This window comes from Channa argus, chromosome 11 (assembly GCF_033026475.1).
Source record: "Channa argus isolate prfri chromosome 11, Channa argus male v1.0, whole genome shotgun sequence".
NCBI lineage: Eukaryota > Metazoa > Chordata > Actinopteri > Anabantiformes > Channidae > Channa > Channa argus.
Genome location: NC_090207.1, coordinates 9,389,514 through 9,407,775, shown reverse-complemented (window position 1 = coordinate 9,407,775; position 18,262 = coordinate 9,389,514). Strand labels below are relative to the sequence as shown.

Below are 18,262 nucleotides of genomic sequence, written 5' to 3'. Positions count from 1 at the left end.
ACACAAATAAAAACTCTTTAGGGTTCTTTTTGACCTCAATGACAGTCATTCATCACACATACTGTGCACATACCTGTGCAGTCTCCTTGCCACTTTACGTTTGTCTTTTTTTGGCACTCCCTCTCTCTGTCTCTCTCTCTTCAACACACGACACACACACTCACACAGCACACAGGAAGTGTTGTTTTAACCCCAACCATATGGGAATTTGAAGGGGGTGAGCTACGGAGCGATGGACGAAGATGGATGATTTTAACAACTTAGCAGGCGGAGGGCCTTTCTCCAGGTGTACTTTGACATGCTTGATTTAGAAGCTGAGAAACCTGTCTTCTTATCCACACACACACACACACACACACACACACACACACACACACACACACACACACACACACACACACACACACACACACACACACACTCAAGCACAGGTGAAGGCTTGATCCAGAAATCAGATTCATCTTTCTTCTGTTAACAGACGACTGCCTGGACGTATTCATGTGGGCTTGTCTGGAATGGTTTCAAGAAAAGCAAAACTACCTTGTAAAGATGCATTCAATGACTGCTGGTCAAGGTTGTTGTTAAGATTGACTCGATGGATAAAAATGGAGATGTCAGGAAAAGAAAGACAAGGAAGCAGATGGGCAAATACAAAAGCATACGCACAGGGACTGCAGTGATTTTAAGGCAAATAGGCAGGGAGACAGACAAACATAAGAAACAGACAGGCTGTCTTCAAACTTGCTTCCCTAGAAGAGAAATCCGCTGCTGATTTGATGCAGAACTGCCTTTACAGCTCATTCACATGGGACTTTCTATTCTTCTGAAGACATTTTGCTGACCCAGGGTTAGGATGAAAAACTATTATAGAAAAAGAGCAGCATTTTAATTGATAATGTTCAATTTTTTTATTTAAACTCTAAAGCACATGAAGTTACTGAATTCCTGGTGAAGAACTCTTAGATGTAATTTAGACTTTGAACAAAATACGCAGAAAATAAAGACAAGTGAGTCAGATAGAGACAGGCAGACACTAAGAAAGACAGGAAGACAGCAGTGGCTTTGTTCTGAAGGATGTTTTGTTAGGATGAGATGCAATGGTCACAGCTGTTGAGATGTTATCTAGGTGGCCTGCGGGGAACACTCTCCTGCTTTGGTTCACCAGATCTGTTTACTAAAAAACACAAGATGTCTCCGCTCCGTTGCCTTTGTGGTTCAGCATGCCAAACACTTGAAGTGGACGTCTTTCAATTCACAGTCCTCCTGCAAGGAAAATGGAATTTATGTCTCTGCATTTATCGGGCGTGGTTAGGTTTTTATTGCTCCTCTGGTTATGAGTTCAAGGTTTGTGTTTTTGCCGGTACTGCACAGATATTGCATCCAGTCTGCGGGAGTTAAGGGGACATGAAATAGAGTGTAGTAAAACATAGTAAGGCTTAGATAAATGGGCATGCTTGCCTGTGCAAAATGAAAAAATAATGCATTATGAATATGATTTGTGGCACATAAGGGTTTTTGAGATCACTTACCTAATGTCAAAATGAATGCAAAATGTTTAAGATAAAGGCTTAGTAGCCCAAGCGGAACATCTGCCCACAACAAAAGTGTTCATTAAATATTTGCCCACTTTTTCAAAGTTACTCACTGTAATTAGCACTTGCAAATTTTAGTGATTCAGTTTAATGTGCTTACAAATTCTCTTCCTCTTGAAAAATATTTCCACTTGTCACACTATAATTATTTTAGTTGAATAAAATAGCAATTAAGTAACTGAATCATTATACCGTGACTAAAATCTGATTAAATATAAAGGCTGTCAACACTGCCACAGATCATTTGCATGCAAACCTGCATAAACATATACAAGCATATATACAAATGCTGGGGCACATGTGAAGGGCGAAGTGTGTATGGACCCTTACAATCACTGACAACTGTGCAAACAAGCAAACATTCAAAGCACACATTTTACAAAATTATGACACGCACACACACACACACACACACACACACACAGACACTCTATTGCTGGCAGACTGGCAGACTCTCTGGGCAGATACCAGGCCTTTGATGGCGTGCTGGGCTCATCCACTCTGCTTGGTCAAATGTGTGTGTGTGTGTGGGTGTTGTGTTTGTGTGTGTTTGTGGTTAAATCCACCTTGGCCACAGTTTGCCTCTCCATCTCCCCAGTGTGACAGTGCTGAAAAGAGCTTCTGTTTCAGGGCCAGCCTCATCCCACATTAATCAACTACGCTGTGAGGCCAAGTGGGAGGGATGGAGGGATGGATGGGGAGCAGAGGTGGAGGGAGGCAGAGGGGAGATACAGAGGGGGCAGAGAGGGCACTCACCCAAATCAGCAACGCCCCACATTGTTTATTGTTCAAACACCTTCCCTGCCTGGTTACCTCTTTATTTTTACCTCTTACCTTCCTCCAAACCTACCAATTTTCTCTCCATTAGCTTCTTTTCATTATCTGTCACCTTTGCCTTGTGCTGCTAGTATCAGAACGTGGTTACGCAAACAGAAAAACACAGAAACCTCAGTAGGTACAATCATTTCCCACAGCATTAAACACTCCTGCCCTCCCCCCTGTCTCCTCATTTTCTGCCAGCCTTAATTCCCCCCCTCCCGACTCCTCTGTCTTTCCCTCTCTTGCTTTCTACCTCTGTCACTCCCTTGCTGTGTTGTAATAATAAACACCCCATCCAGCTGGGCTGATACATGACTGGAGTCACTTTCATCGCCTGTTGCCGGGGTGAAGCAGGGAAAACAGTGGGGAGTATTGGAGGCAGTGAGTCCCAGGTGATGCGTTGTCGACTTGATACTGGTGGACTGGGGTGCACTGGGAAATTTCCTCCCTGCTCTTTGAAAAAATGTATAGCTCACAAAGGAATTTATTGTAATCAACGAGGTGAAAACACATGTTTCTATAAAGCTGCTGTGCCACAACCTATTTGCTTGACATAATGTACATTAAAAAAAGAAGACAATGTTGCTTTTTTCATGTGATCAACATTTTATATGTTGAAAGAATAGATTGTTAGGTGTGGCCTCACTGGCACACACATTGTTGTCCCTTTGTCAGAGGAAAGAATTTTTCCACTTGAAGACACCGTGGATGGCCCCTTTCAATCCTCTCTCAAACCATTTACCTTCTCTGACCTAAGTGTGTACGTTATTGTGCTCAAACGAGTGTCCTTTGTCCTCACAGGCGGGCAGGCTGGTCTTAAGGTGTTGCCCCTGCTGTGCTGGGTCATTTACCTGTGTAGAGGCTCTTTGCTCTCTGCAATGTAGAGCTCTGAACACTGTTCACGGAAGTGGGTTGTGTACATCATAGTACTTTTTCTGTGTTTTAATGTCTTGTCATTTGGACAAATGAGTCTCTGTTTTCCAAAGATCAATTTTAACTTCTTGCACACACCAGCTATATAAACAATTAGCCTACAAGGGTTCTCCTCTTCCTGTGAGTCTGAGCTCTGTCGTCCTTCTTGAAGCTGGATCTTGAAGCTGCCTTTAGACAGTGTCATTTAATTTCTTATGTGACTGGTGAGTCTGGAAGTTAAACAGGATCTTTGGAAAATACACCCTTTCCTATTGTCCACCTAACTCGCCTAATCAGGTCAGGTGAGAAATGAAACTACCCTGGAGAATACATTTGTGAAGCCCTAACCAAGTTTCCACAAAATTAAGAACCTACTTGGATTAGTACTGAAATATTTCAAACTCAACTTCCAAATAACCTCAACTGGACAGCTGAGATCCTTCACTGAGACAAATTAGGAACTGTGAAGACTCCATGTTTCTTGCTTTAGTGTAAAAGGTGGTCAGAGAAAGGGTTCATCCTCCCAGGGCTCAGAAACAGGTTGCAGAAAAATGGGCCATGACCATTAATCTCCTGGGGGGATGTGTTCTTGTTTGGTTTAAACAATTCCTTCTTGCCCAGGTGTGAACTTGTGCTCCTGACCCTTACAGTTGGAGAAGGATGTGCAGGTGGAAATATGGAACGCATACAAAGAAATATACGAGGACTCAACTCAGCTGCAAACTGTATGGCACAGATCCGAAAATGTATCCTACACCAGAGTCAGTAAAAGAAGGATTTAGGCATTTTTCCTTAACAAGTCACTAACTTTCCATCACAATTAGCACAATTAGCACAATCATGCAGCAAATCCATAAAACCAAATTGTGAATATATGTTTTGTACTTTCAACAATATTTCAAGCAGCATATTCAAGCATATTTCACCAGGATTTCAAGCAGGTTTAAAGCAAAGAGCTGTTAAGTAGGATCTAGCACAGTTTACCCTAGTTTTGTCCTTAGTAAGATTGTATAAATCCCTCTGCAATGACAAATGAAGCCCATTAAAGAGTCCTCATAAAAACAACAGAGACGCTGAAGCAGAACGTGTCCCTCACCCTGAGTACTGAAGCTGATGTTCAACCAATTATAACAGTCCTGTTGGGCATGGTTTGGATCTACATTATGTTTGTAAAATTAATTAGCATTTAGCTTATGGAAATCACCACATGAGCTGTAGTATTAATTAATTCATCTAGATACACTCCACCTGGAGCCAAGGTGACTGTAGATCTGTCTGCTTGGCTACAGTAGATCCCCACAGAACAGTGTGTCAATGAGGCAGCTCTGACGAAGTGTGACAGCACCACTGTTCCCATCCCATTACTTTGAATTGTGTTTCTACAAAGCTGAAGCACTTCTTTCTTTTTTCCAGCTACTGGAGTTGACAGCATAATGAGGTTTGCCTGGTAAACAAGGTAAAAAAAAATCCATCTGGCTGTTTAAACATCAAATTTCTTTATGGTAATGTTTAAAAATGTGCTTCAGTGTGGCACTTTTATGGATTGCTATTGCCCCTTTCTGAAATATTGAATATTGCTATAGACAAGGCTAAGGGCAAAGAAGTAAGCACTTGGCTGTTGTTTCCCCACACACACCAGCTCGACAGGAGACTGGAGCCATATGTATATCTGCCGCCGGGCTGGGAGTGTCTTCCTCTGTGCAAGTGGCAGGAATAGATCAGTGACAGCAAGTCAAGCCCAGCAGACAGAGGTCACTGCCTTGGTGAAATCAACTGAGAAGATGGAGGAGTGGGGGGAGCTGCTGTGGCATGAGAGATAGGGATTGTGTGTGTTTGTGATGTGTGGGAGTGTTTTTGTTAGGTAGCTGCCACAGAAGCTGATGATGTTTCAAGCTCAACCGAGTTGCCCTGTTGCTCTGTACCAGAGATGGAACTCACCTGACCTTCAGCCACTCACGTCCTGTATGATTAACTTTGCCTAATCCATAATTACAGCCTCCCCTGTCTAATAACACTATATATTCATACCAGCATTCATACCATATATTATTCAGCCATAATTTCTGAAGAAACAGAGGGAATGAGAAATCGAGAAACGCGCCGCTGCTGGTGGTTGTGTGTTTGTTGTAAAAGGTCACTTGTAATTTTCTCTGCCAAATCAGCCTCAACAATTTCTCTGGCAGGATTTTCCAGCGTTGCGCCGGAGTGTGTGTGTGACCTTTTTAGTGGGCAGATGATAACCGTTTCCGCCGAGACAGGAATAGAAAACAAAATGACCTGTTTACAGACCAGAAAGGGCGGTGTAAGCGGTTTACAGTCTTGGCAGGCTCTGCTCCTCTTTGTCAAAAGAAAAGGAGAAAGTGAGAAGCGAGGAAGTGGAGTATGAGAGAGATAGAAACACTGATAGGGAAGAAAAACGACTATGGATTGTGAAGTCCAAAGGCAAACAGTGTGTTTAGTAATCTTCCCTGACCTCAGCCTTTGGCGAGTGCAGCATGGCTTTTCTTCTCTGCTCTCTTGTGTTCGCATTTGTGTGTATCTGTTGGAAAGAGGGTGTCCTATGGCCTGCTGGGGAAGACAAGCCTACCCATGGTGGGGAAGATAGTGACATTTCACCCACATTTGATCCTTTGCCATGTGCTGCCAATCACACTGCAAATGGGCACAAAGTAAATTCCACTTTACAGAGATCTTTCCACTAAACCCAAAAGCAGACCAGCAGTGCTTCGAAAACAACCGGCACCCATTTTCCCCCCCGTCCATTTATTTCACCTTCACAGACTTTTGAAATCAGGGCAGAGGGAAAACACTGCCGTAAATGGGTTGAAGATCTGCCTTTAGGGTTTTTAAAACTCTTCTTTAACGCCTGTCAAAGTGTTAAGGATGGCAGGGAGAAAACAAACCACATCTACACATACTGTGCTGTAGAAAAGGCCTGTTTTTCTTTCTGCTTTGGTTTGACAGCTCTCAGTAAGACACCAGAGTGGGATCCATGGGAGGCTAGTTTGGGTCAGATGTTAAATGGACACACTCCTGGGCTGGGTACCACAGCCTTTTGGCACTGTTCTATTATGTCTTACACGATATCTATCGTCTTTAACACGGTATTTTTAGCAGTGCCTTCAGATTTGCATTGTTTTAACATGTTTCTTATTTTGTCCCTCTGGATCTTTTCCTCCAACTGGGAACCAACATTTCCTGTCTAAAGCAGTATTTCAAGTCCATTGTTTGTTTGACAACACTGCCATTGTCTTAACTCTCTGACCCTGATTGACTTGATCTTTCACCTTGTTTGTGACCCTAGACGGACACTCTAGAGGCGCTGGGAGAGGAGATCAGTGGGATGGCACGTTGCCCATATGATGCCAAGCACGCCAATGTTGCCTTGTTTGCTGGTAAGTTTAACCGTGTGTGTGTGTTTGTGTTAATTTGAGAATTTTCTTTATTACATTCATCAACGTTCACTAACCGTCCTGTGATTTAACAGTAATGAAGATCTGCACAACTTTCTGTAGGGTGAAAATAGATTAAGCTTGTGAGATACTACTACTGCCGTGAGGCAAAAACATTAATCCTGATTTTCTCCTATCTGCACTTATTAAACATTGGAACATGTTTGAGCTAGATGGGAAAGCTGAGTCTGTTTGAGCGGGAGGATTAGTTGCGGTTGTATTCAATATTGTTCTTAATACCCTGTGGTTTATTCTAATAGCAATACTCTGACAACATGTCAAGAACGAAAGCCAATGTGTGTTATATGCACTAGAGCAAATCATCGAACTTGGGACCACATTTGCTGTGTGCCGGGACTTTGTTCCTTATTAGACCCTATTGGAAACACATCAGTAGAGCTATGGTAACAGAAAAAAAACCCCAACAGAATCATCTGTCTCTTGCTTCTCTGTCATTCTCTTTGCTTCTCACTCACATTGAAAAAATTTACATAAGACTGAAGACGAGTTACAAACGAATTGGATAAGAATGAGTCAGCTTTCCGTTGGCGTGGTACGATTCTTCTGATGCAGCCTGCTAAAAACATCTAGCCCCAATTCATATTTACTTGGACCAATTTGTGGCAGTATTGATGAGCTGTCCCTGCCTGTTTAATGCCAATAAGCAGAGCTTTGCTTGACCAGTTAATGTGTAGCAGAGCTGCTTGGAAGGAGCTGGAAGCACTGAGTAATGAACAAGGTTCCTCTCACTGCTATCCTTTCAATTATGTAGTTTGAGTTTCCACTGTGGTTATAGCCAAAGCAGGCTGAGGTCATGCTGGTGGTGGATCGTGTTTGTAAAGCACTTGTGTGGATGTATGTGCATGTAAGTGTGTAGCTGTGGGTTTGCGTGGTGCTCCCAGACGGTGCGTGAGTGCAGTGTTTGTTTGTGCTTTTGAAGTGTGTGTGTGTGTGTGTGTGTGTGTGTGTGTGTGTGTGTGTGTGTGTGTGTGTGTGTGCGAGAATGAGCAATTACAAATGTGCAACATGTTGAGGTGTGTGTGTACAGGCTGTTTGTTGTCCATCAGAGAGTCACTTTGGTTTGTGTGATTCATTCATTTTCCAGGTTTGAGCCATCTGAAACATGTTTGTGTATCCAGACACGGAGCGGAGGAATCTCTGAGTGGCTTTATGTGTTTCTCTTTGACTTAACGTCACTCTCTTCACCGTTTTCTCCCTTTGCCTTTTTCTCTTCATTCGTCTCCCCATCTCCGACTTTCCTACTTATTGCTCTTTCCATCTCTGTGTTCCTTCTCCAGATGGCAAGCTGTACTCGGCCACTGTAACAGACTTTCTAGCGATCGATGCAGTCATCTATCGTAGCCTAGGAGACAGCCCGACTCTGCGCACTGTCAAACATGACTCTAAATGGCTGAAAGGTGAGTAAGGGACACACAAACAACGTCCCTGTGGTTCATAAGTATCAAGCTGGCTGACAAGTTAAAAAACAAACTACAATTTGGACAGGCATGAGCCACCATATGTTTGTGTTTTCTTGATTTATGATTTATGTGTCTACGGGTCTTTGCGGCTCCGTGTATGAATCTAGCTATGAAGAGCAGGGGTACTTACAGTATGTTAATGCTGCACGCTCTGTTTGATGCAGTCATTTTGCCAACCTGCCCTGGTAGAGTTGAGGTAGCCAGGAAATTGCTCTGCCCTGGGGAGAAACAAGCACAAGTCCTGCCTGTCAAAACTCAATAAAGCGATCCCCCTTTTCTTGCATGCAAATTGTTTCATTGATATGATGGATGATAGATCGAGGCACTCAAGGATCACAGTCAGTGCTTTTCTGCGTAATATGACAGATATTCTGGCTGTTTACTGTGAAATATGGTGTCAGAACTGTTTTGTCACGGCAAAACGCCACTTCATATTTTATTATATTTTTTTCTTCCTCCTGCAGAGCCCTACTTTGTTCAGGCAGTCGATTATGGTGACTTCATCTACTTCTTCTTTAGGGAAATTGCTATGGAGTACAACACAATGGGAAAGGTAAGCAGAGGCCCTATTCTTCTGCTATTGTTTGAAGTCTAATCAGAGGTGACTTCCTATTTACCGCGCAAATCGGGACATGCCTGAGGAAACTAACAGGATATGGGTGTATCAAGTAACTGCAAGGAGGTTTTCAGGATCTGTAAAGTGGCCAAGACATTTTTCAGCAACAGATAAACACTGGACAGGATGCAGGACCTAAAATAGATTCACAAAGAAAAAAAATCGGTGGATGTCTGTAGATCTTATTTTTACGTCTAAATACATCACTTGAATTGCACGTCTGCATCTGTCCGGTAATGCTCCTATTTGACCTCGGAACTAAGGTTTCCCAAGTTGTCTGTGAGAAATGAGGTGGAGGGGAAGTAGAAAGCCTGAAGAAGAAACGGGCATTCCCCATGTTGGTGTTAGTTTATTGCTGGGTTGTCACATTGTTATCTGGAAAATGCAAAAGCATAAAAATGTCATTACACACAAGTGAATTAACAAGCCTCGATTAAGCTATTTGTTCAGTGTAAGGTGTGTCTGGCTTTTCCCAAGTAACACACAGATAATCCAGTGCTCACCTAACTGTTGGGAGTAGAAATGTGACACCGGGAACTGTAATATGCAAAGCTGACATAATTCCACATCCAACTTGAGGGTCTCGCCTGTTCTATATAAAACATTCTCTGTAATCTCAGTGCTGTATAATCTCACAGGTCAGTGTATCTTCTTTTCATGACTGTGGGCGTGTGTGTTTTTCTCGTTGAAATTGTGCGTTCGTTGCATATGGACATTTGTGTCTGTATATGAATGGGGGGGAGGTGGGTATGCATGGGTGAGGGTGTGTGTGTGTGATTGTCTGTGGGTGTGCATGTGTGCAGGGATCTGGTTAAAATGCCTGTTCGCTCCCATTCACACTGTTTACTCTAGGTTGCAATTTCAGGTCAGGGTTAGATTTATTGCTGTTAAGTATAGTGTGACAACAACTAATTACAATACTGGCTACATGATCTTACTGCAGAGTTGTAATTACACCACGGGCTCCTATTTGAAGCTGTATACTTTAAATTTTCTGTTGCCAGGTGCTGACTCTTTAACAGCATATCAAACATACCAATTTACTGGTATGTGTCTTTAATTTGCTATAAAGTGATGAAACGTTGGATTAAGACACTGTGGTGTCTCCCCAAGGTTTGTCGTTTAAAAGAGCCAAGCACGGCCTTTATAGACAGCTCCCGGGAATTAAATTCAAAAGTATATTCTTAAACCTGGTGGTTCAATGTTTACTCTGTGTAGAGCTTTCACATGAACGTCAACATAAGATATAGTTTGCCCATTTTCTGAGTACGTTATGGACTCATCCAAGCTAATTCACATGGATGACATAACAAGCTGAAGCTTAATAATAGCTAATTAAGGGACTTTAGATGATACTGTCTGAGATTAGTCACAACTATACTCAAACACGATGGCCGCAGAGTACATGTAAGTACATGTAGCTTGGAAATTCTGGTTACTTATTGTTTGTTTGTCTGATTGTATTAAAATTGTTAAATCATATGAACGATTACTAGAAGATGTTCTAATGCTGCAAAAAGGACTCTTTATGTATTTGTTTTTTTTATTATTTTATATTTAAATGCTGACACGAGTGCAAAAATGGGTAAATGCTTTGGTAATAAAGTCACCAAATTGTTATTCAGATTTGTTAAACCAACGTGGTTAACAAATATGTAAATGATCCACACCAATTTAATAACTGCAAAGTCTGCTTGCAGTTACTGGGGAATAAAACTGCACATGCGAAAAATGTTTTAAACAGCCTTTTGTGGTTCCCAAAGGGGCAACATGAAATCTGATAAATTGCTACAAGTCACATCACTTGGGCTTGACAACAAGTTTGAAAGAAAGAGATTAAAATTTTTTTAGAGCTGTCCATTGTTGTTCTGACTATGGTGCTAATCTATAGTGCTAAATACACTTACACTTAGTGAAAGAGACTGAGACCACAGATGTGACCTGTAAAACCAAAAGCAATTCAAATGTAAGCTCACACCTGTGTGTGGTTTCTTGTAGGTTGTGTTTCCTCGTGTTGCGAGGGTTTGTAAGAATGACCGAGGCGGCTCACCCCGTGTCTTGGAAAAACAGTGGACCTCTTTCCTCAAGTCTCGACTCAACTGCTCTATTCCTGGTGACTCCCACTTCTACTTCAACATCCTACAGGCGGTGACAGATGTCATTCACATCAATGGGAGAGATGTAGTGATGGCAACCTTCTCCACACCGTACAACAGGTACCAAAAATAGCATGAAAACTCATTAACACATTGAAGAGGTTTAAATTAGTAAGAGAAGAAAATGACTTGATCAGTGTCTTTTTTTCCCCGTTCCTCTGCTGTGTGATGTGTGATAACAGCTGTTTAGCACTTTACATTTATTAACCTGATTATCTTTGTTAGCTTGAAATACTTCAAAAAAAGCCCTCAGGTCTTTACCATTATGACAGCCTGACCTTTGTCAATGTTAGTAGTGCGTGTCCCTGCTGTGCCTCTTGGCAACGTGTAAAGTTTTGGACCACTGGGTCAATATTTGAATCTCTGTCAAAACAGTTTTGCTGCCCTTTTGACACACAGGTTTTTAATCTTATTTTTCCTTTTACAATTCATATTCTGAACGGCTTTAATATTTATAGGCAGCGGTGAGTTGATATCTAAATTGAAAATTACCGCACAGCATAGAGCTTGGCTGATAGCTCGCTTATATTGTAATTTTCCATTTTATGGCTGCTTTTTAGCAGATAGGACAATTGCTTGTGACAATGCAATTGAGCGTGGTTAATGGACATTAAAACCCAATGAAGCAGAGCCTGTGAAAATTTCTATAAGCGCTGGTTTTGATCCTGGCATTAATTTTCCATTTAACAGTCTGGGGGTGAAATTACAGGGAGCACATTCAGACTGTAGGCAGCACTCAGGGGTTGTGTCGTTTAATTGTCTGTCTGGATGTCTGGCTCAGTCGCTTGCTAACTGGCTGACTCGCTCACCATCACCATCTCTCAGAATTGTTTGCAGCCTGGCATAAACAGACATATGACTGTCTAACTTTCTTTACATATCCAATGCAGAGGGCAATTATAGTAATTTAGTAGCCAAGCCGAGGATTAACAGCTCTCTGACCTTGTTCTCTATAATACTGCTCTTGTGTACGCTGTCTCCCCGAAGTCTACATGATGAGTTTAACCCATGATGCAACAGCCATAAAATCCAGCTGGCTGAGGGACAGAATAAGATTTCCCTTTAAAGGACAGTCTGATAAAGAATACGCAATTCTTAGTTTTTATTTCTGGGAGCAGATGCAGGCGAAATAGAGATGTGACTCAGCAACACGCTATGCATTGATTCCACACAGATGGAAAGAAGACAGTGTGTCCGCTGCTATCACAGGATGGGTGTTTTTCCCCCAAAAATGAATAGCAATAAAAAGATAATCTGTTGTCTGTATTTCTTGCCTAACAGTGGACTTGTGATAAACTTTGATGCCTAGAGGATTTTTGGGAAACCCAGTCTTCATCGGGAATCTTACAGAATGTTGTTTTCATGAGGCTTTGCAAACACCACTACAGTAAACAGTATACTACAGTTAGGTGCAAAAGTTTGCACCCCCCGCTTTTTTGAGATGGCAAAAAGGTTATTTTTGATGTTATATTTGTATCCCCTATATCCCTTTACATATTTCATTGTAAAAGCATGCAAACATATACATACACTGCTTTTGCATAAAAGGAGTGTATACAAAAAAGTTATGGTACAATAAGGAAAATCATACATACATTAATACATTAATTAAATTATGATTTTGGATTGTTACTAGATGAATGTGCATTAAATATAATGTTGATTAAAATAACATTTTGTTTACTTATTTTAGTATTTTAAAATGAGGAATATGCAAACTTTTGCACCCAACTGTATGCACTGAAACTGTAATAAGTACAGAAACAAGAATAATTCTATTAGAATACTGAAGTAAAGCTTTTGCTGCAAAAAATGTTTTTTGTTTAAATATAAATAACTTGACGTCTTATTTCTCTAATCTGACAAGATTTTGCAACATTTATATCACCCAGCTTAACAGCCAACAGCTAAAATGATTACATCCCACGGGATTTAACCCTTCCGAAAGGGGACTGTAAATCTATTCTCTGTCTCCTGGTGATAGTCCAGACTTGGCAAGGTGTTTCTTTGATCTGTTAAATGCATTTTTGCCTGTGTGTGTGTGTGTGGCAGTATTCCAGGCTCAGCAGTATGTGCCTATGACATGGCGGAGGTGGCCAACACGTTCACAGGGCGTTTCAAAGAGCAGAAATCCCCAGACTCCACCTGGACGCCTTTTCCTGAGGAGAAGGTTCCCAAGCCAAGGTACAAAAGCAGTTAATTAACCACAGCTCTCTCTCACACACACACAGGATTTAGCACAGTCACACACACAATATATTCATTCACACTGTTTGTCTCTTCCTACCTTTCTTTTTATTCCCCCCCCCCCCACACACACACACACAAACACACACACACACAAATACAAACAAAATTAAATATGTGACCCCCCAATCAATTCATACAATTGTTGAATTAAGATGTGTGTGAATATGACTACATGTTTAAATCATGTTGCATCATACTTTGCTGCTTCCTATGTCACATTGCATCCCAGCTACATACTATGTTCGCAGTAGCCCACACACCGACACCACCTCTTCTCACAATTGCAGCTCTAAGCCATTACCTCACTTCTTCCGTACATGCAACTGCATCAAAGAAGGACTTAGTATTACCAAATGAAGCATGAGATCATTTTACAGATGGCTGGTTAATTCCACAAATGTACCAGCCTGATCAATCTCCAATCTATTGCTTGCTAATTAGTGTGCTAAGAGCTGCTCTACTATCCTCCAGGAAAAAAAAAAAACAGCTTAACTCCAAAGATCTGTGCCACGATAATTGTTGGTATCCTTTGTTTGTGTGCGTGTGTGTGTGTGTGTTGCCATATGGCTGATGAGGCAGATCCTCGCCAACAGAAAGCGTGTACTCTGCATTCATCTCCATGCTTTGTGCAACTGAGTGTATATGTGTGAGTTCATTCACTTTTCTCATTTAGCATATAATTAGTTGTTTATGCTCAACAAGGTCAGGTGTTGCAAAGATCAGATGTAACTACTGTTGTTTCTGCAGGGATTGTTGTGATTGATTTCATTTTCCTTCCTCCCAAACCTTTTATCTGCAGGCAAACAGACGGAGAGTTGTAACAATGCCACCTAGGTCTGGTCCTGCAGCAGACTGCTCCTCCATGTGTTACACTCTCATACTGAATGGTTTACAGATTTTCATATTTAAGAGATGTCTGTTTTCATTCTGCTCTCCATATGTCCCCAGACATAAATGTGAGCTCTAGAGAAAATGCTGTAGCGATGGCTGTTGCTGTCTCTTTTTGTGACAAATGATTCTGCAAATTCTTTCACTTAATTTAACAGAATCTGTTTGAAGGTTTTACATGACTTGAAATAATTTGGAAAGCGCTTTTTTGAATGCTTAAAAAGGTTTTTTTTAAATATGTTTTCATTATAGATTTTTGTACAGCACTTAATTTGGTCTTGTAGGATTTCAGTCAAAACTACAAACTTTTTTAGTCCTTGATATTCTGTCATTTCCCTCTAAGGACATGATAGAGATGGAAATGTAGATGGACACAAAGGTTTGAAGGATTCTCCTTGGATTCCTTTTAGTCATACTTACACAACATTACATTCAAATCCTATATAATAAAGATTTTCACAGAAAGATGAACATCAATTTCCCTTGAGTAGACATATATATAAACAATTTATGGTCTGGCCTTTACATGTTGTCAGTGTCAGATATTCAGTGACCATCTGGCTAATATTTCTAAGATCGGATGTGGATTATGTGGTGTGGCAGGGTATCAAAGACCATGCAGTAAAGGGGTTTTACAAGCTGTCAGAGGTGAGATGCCTGCAAAGGGGATACACTATCAAAAGCACTTCTTTTTTTTTACAAGCAGCTCACCAACTCCCTGTAAAAGGATCACATGGATAGTATGTCTCAGTGCCAGAGAAAAGAAGAAATCTTATGTCCTTTGCTCTAACCAAAGCCTCTTGGAATGAGAGTTTAGTAATTTAAAGCAATGCTCACATTGATTTTTGGGAGCAGAACTTTTCTGTCTTCTGTTGGAGTTCAGGTCATTAAAAAGTGGGCACTCCTCCTACAGTCAGTGTTGCAGTTTTTCTTTTCTTTTTTCCCCCCTTTTGCTCATCATTTATTTTCACACATCAAGCCTCCTCATCATCACCTTCCTCTTGCTCGTCTACATTTGCAGGCCTGGCAGCTGTGCTGGCACTCCAACCGCAGAGAGGTACAAAGTGTCCAACGAGTTCCCAGACGACACACTCAATTTCATTAAGATGCATCCTCTGATGGATGAGGCCGTTCCCTCCATCGCTAACAGGCCCTGGTTCCTCAAGACCATGGTCCGGTAAGTATTAGACACTCCAAAGACTGTCTTCATCTATGAGCCTCCTGAGCCAAAGACAATAATTACTTGAAGTGGTGCTCATTAAAACGCAGTAGTACCCGGCCACCGACCAGTTGACCTATTTCTGCTGTTGTAGAGAAAACACCTACCCACACCACACTAGTAACTATTTGAATTCTCAGTAGTGGTTGGAATGTGTGATTTCATAGTTACACCTTATAAGCCCCTATTAAGAAGAATATTTCAACTATGTTTAGTCTTTGTTGCAAATTGTTTGTCTAAATCCTTTGAGGATATTCCTTAGAGAGGATTAAAGTTTGTTTTTCTTCAATGCCTGACTTTTCTCCAGAGTTTCTAAAGTTGAGCCCATTTCCCAAAAGCCAGTGCAGTGTGGCTGATACCATTTGATCATAGAGGTCTTTCTTGCTTTTAGCTACACTACACAGACATTTCAGTCAACCTCTAGGGGAATAGGATGATGCGCCACCATCCCATCAGCAAGGCAAAACCAGCTGACAGAGCATTTGGTAAAAAGTAAAAATCTACTTTGTTTTGTTTTTCACTGGGACCTCATTCTGAAATTCAGCTGCTCACGATTTAAGGTTAGGACTGCTTGCCAGACCCTTGACAAACCTCAGTGGTCGTAGCATCAGTTTAAGGATTCTCCATGGGTTTTACAAATTATTCTTGTCGTATCACATTTGGCTGCTACTTTGCTAAGCTCTGACCTACATACAGGCTTAGTCAGAATATGAACAGCTTTCATCAAGGTTATCTTATAACTTCTTCTGTTCATTGGTGCATATCATACGGCCATACTATGAATAACACAGTCTTTCCGTCTTTGCATAATTAGCAGTCAGGCTGTTTTATATGATTTAAATTGACACCACAGTGAGCAGAACCTTGCATGCAAGTCAGAGGCAGCAGTTAAAAGCATTATGTAAGCTCAAAAAGCATCATGAATGCATAGGTGGTGGACATGGAGCCAGGACTTTTATGACTTCTCTAACAGTCTCTATGTGAAGTGCTCTTCTTGAGCTGAAGTCAACTTGAAACAAAATCCGTTATGGGGTCTGATACTTGTTACACTCTGGAGAGGACAGCCTGAAATTCAGCAAGAGGGTCTGCTGCACATTTCGAAAAGCCTTTTCTGTCCTGAGACTTGCTGTGCTGTGGCAAGGATCTCAGCTGGCTGAGCACAATGAATCAAATGAAGGGGGGAGACACTCTGGAGAATCCCCCTCTTGAGATTTTTATTATCCTGAATAGAAAAGACAGTGGATGTCTTAGTCCTTGAGATTGTATTATTTTGCTGAGATCAAATCCCATTGACATAGTCCTTGGAGTTCCTGTTACGCTTGAAAGGATCAAAACCACATTAGACCTTTAGACTGCTGTTATTGTTGATTGGATAAAACCACTGACATGGAGCATTTTAAGAGAGTTTTTAAGAAAACAGAAAGAAATGGGATGGGAGGACTTTGCCTTTGTTTTGTATTGAGCTCACAGTGTAAACTGTATTCTCTACGGTAGTTAAAATTTATATTCATGTTGCTCAAAACAAATTCTCTTTCCAAGTAAAAAGTATTTTACCAAGTGGTACCTCTTCACCCATTTTCAGAACGCTCACTAAACCATTCAAAGTGGACTTCCCAGATTTCCAGATAAGATCTCAATCTTAATCTTAAAATCCAATCTCCTCCAATTAAAAACTCATGAAAACAGGATTTGCATAATAAACACAGATGAGCAGATATGTGTCTTTTGATAACTTCAAGAGATTCTTGGCCCTGAAAGTAATTGATAGATATATTCTAAGTAGCATCTGTGAAGCAATTAGATCAGATGGTAAAAGTAGACAGCCTCACAAGGTGTTTCTAAAAACCTGTTCTTCTGATTTGATCCATCTGCATTTTACTTGTAACACCCACAAAAAGACATTGATCCAAAATGCACTTATGCTTGTTATTAAAATGAAAACTGAGTTTTATGCACGCCCACCATGTGTTGAGCCCAACCGTGTCAGTTTGAAGAGAAAGTATCATCACAACGATTGTCTGTTGCTTGAGCAACTATTTTTAATGCCTCTCTTTGAGAAACCACCTGACATGCCTTATGGCAATCTGATTGAGTTTCTAATGAAATGACAGCCAAATAATGAGATTAATAAAAGGGAATATTAACATGGAATCTCCCCTGCTGTGCCTTATTGTGCTTTAGACAGCTGATGTGAATGATGAAAGGCTCCTCCTTGATTGATGGATTGATTGATTGATTATATAATTTCCGCAAATTATATGAAATTTTTATGGATGCAATTAGAATCTGACAAAGTTTTGAATACGCTGCGGTAGAAGAGTCATGGACTTAGACAACATTTACATACTATTCCTACTGGTATTCTCATCACCATCTGTTGCTTGTACATGCACATCTAATGGGCAAACTCGGTCCTCTCTCAGGCAAACTAATTGACAGACTGGTTAAGTGCTAGACTTATTTTACTTCTTATTCCTTGTGAAGGTATCGCCTGACGCGCATTGTGGTGGACAATGAGGCGGGTCCTCATAAGAATCACACGGTGGTCTTCCTGGGATCTGAGAAAGGCATCGTCCTCAAGTTCCTGGCCAAGATGAACAAGGGCTTCCTCAATGACAGCCTGTTTCTGGAGGAGGTCAACGTCTACAACCCTGACAAGTATGTTGCACTGCGTGTACATGTATATGCGAGAGGGATGGATAGAAACTGAGAGACACTTGGAAAAAAAAGAAGCTCAAATATAGAATGTGTGTGTTTTTAGAGAGTGTGTGTATATGTGTAATATTACAGGTTTCCAACCATCTCCTGGCTCAGCCAACCCACCAGCTCCATCGGTACCAGTCACTTCCCCCAACCCAAGCTGTATTGAGAAGCCAG

At 41.2% G+C, this 18,262-nt stretch overlaps 1 protein-coding gene across 3 annotated transcripts in view; it reads left to right on the top strand.

Annotated features, from left to right (window-relative positions):
* Positions 1 to 18,262, top strand: part of sema6a (sema domain, transmembrane domain (TM), and cytoplasmic domain, (semaphorin) 6A) — a 99,010-nt gene that overhangs the window by 57,264 nt on the left and 23,484 nt on the right. For all 3 annotated transcript variants that reach the window (XM_067521045.1, XM_067521046.1, XM_067521044.1), the window contains 7 exons: positions 6,628 to 6,718; positions 8,074 to 8,193; positions 8,721 to 8,809; positions 10,871 to 11,088; positions 13,081 to 13,212; positions 15,188 to 15,343; positions 17,870 to 18,043. In XM_067521045.1, the coding sequence (XP_067377146.1) occupies positions 6,628 to 6,718; positions 8,074 to 8,193; positions 8,721 to 8,809; positions 10,871 to 11,088; positions 13,081 to 13,212; positions 15,188 to 15,343; positions 17,870 to 18,043 (980 nt within the window). The remainder of the gene's footprint in view (positions 1 to 6,627; positions 6,719 to 8,073; positions 8,194 to 8,720; positions 8,810 to 10,870; positions 11,089 to 13,080; positions 13,213 to 15,187; positions 15,344 to 17,869; positions 18,044 to 18,262) is intronic.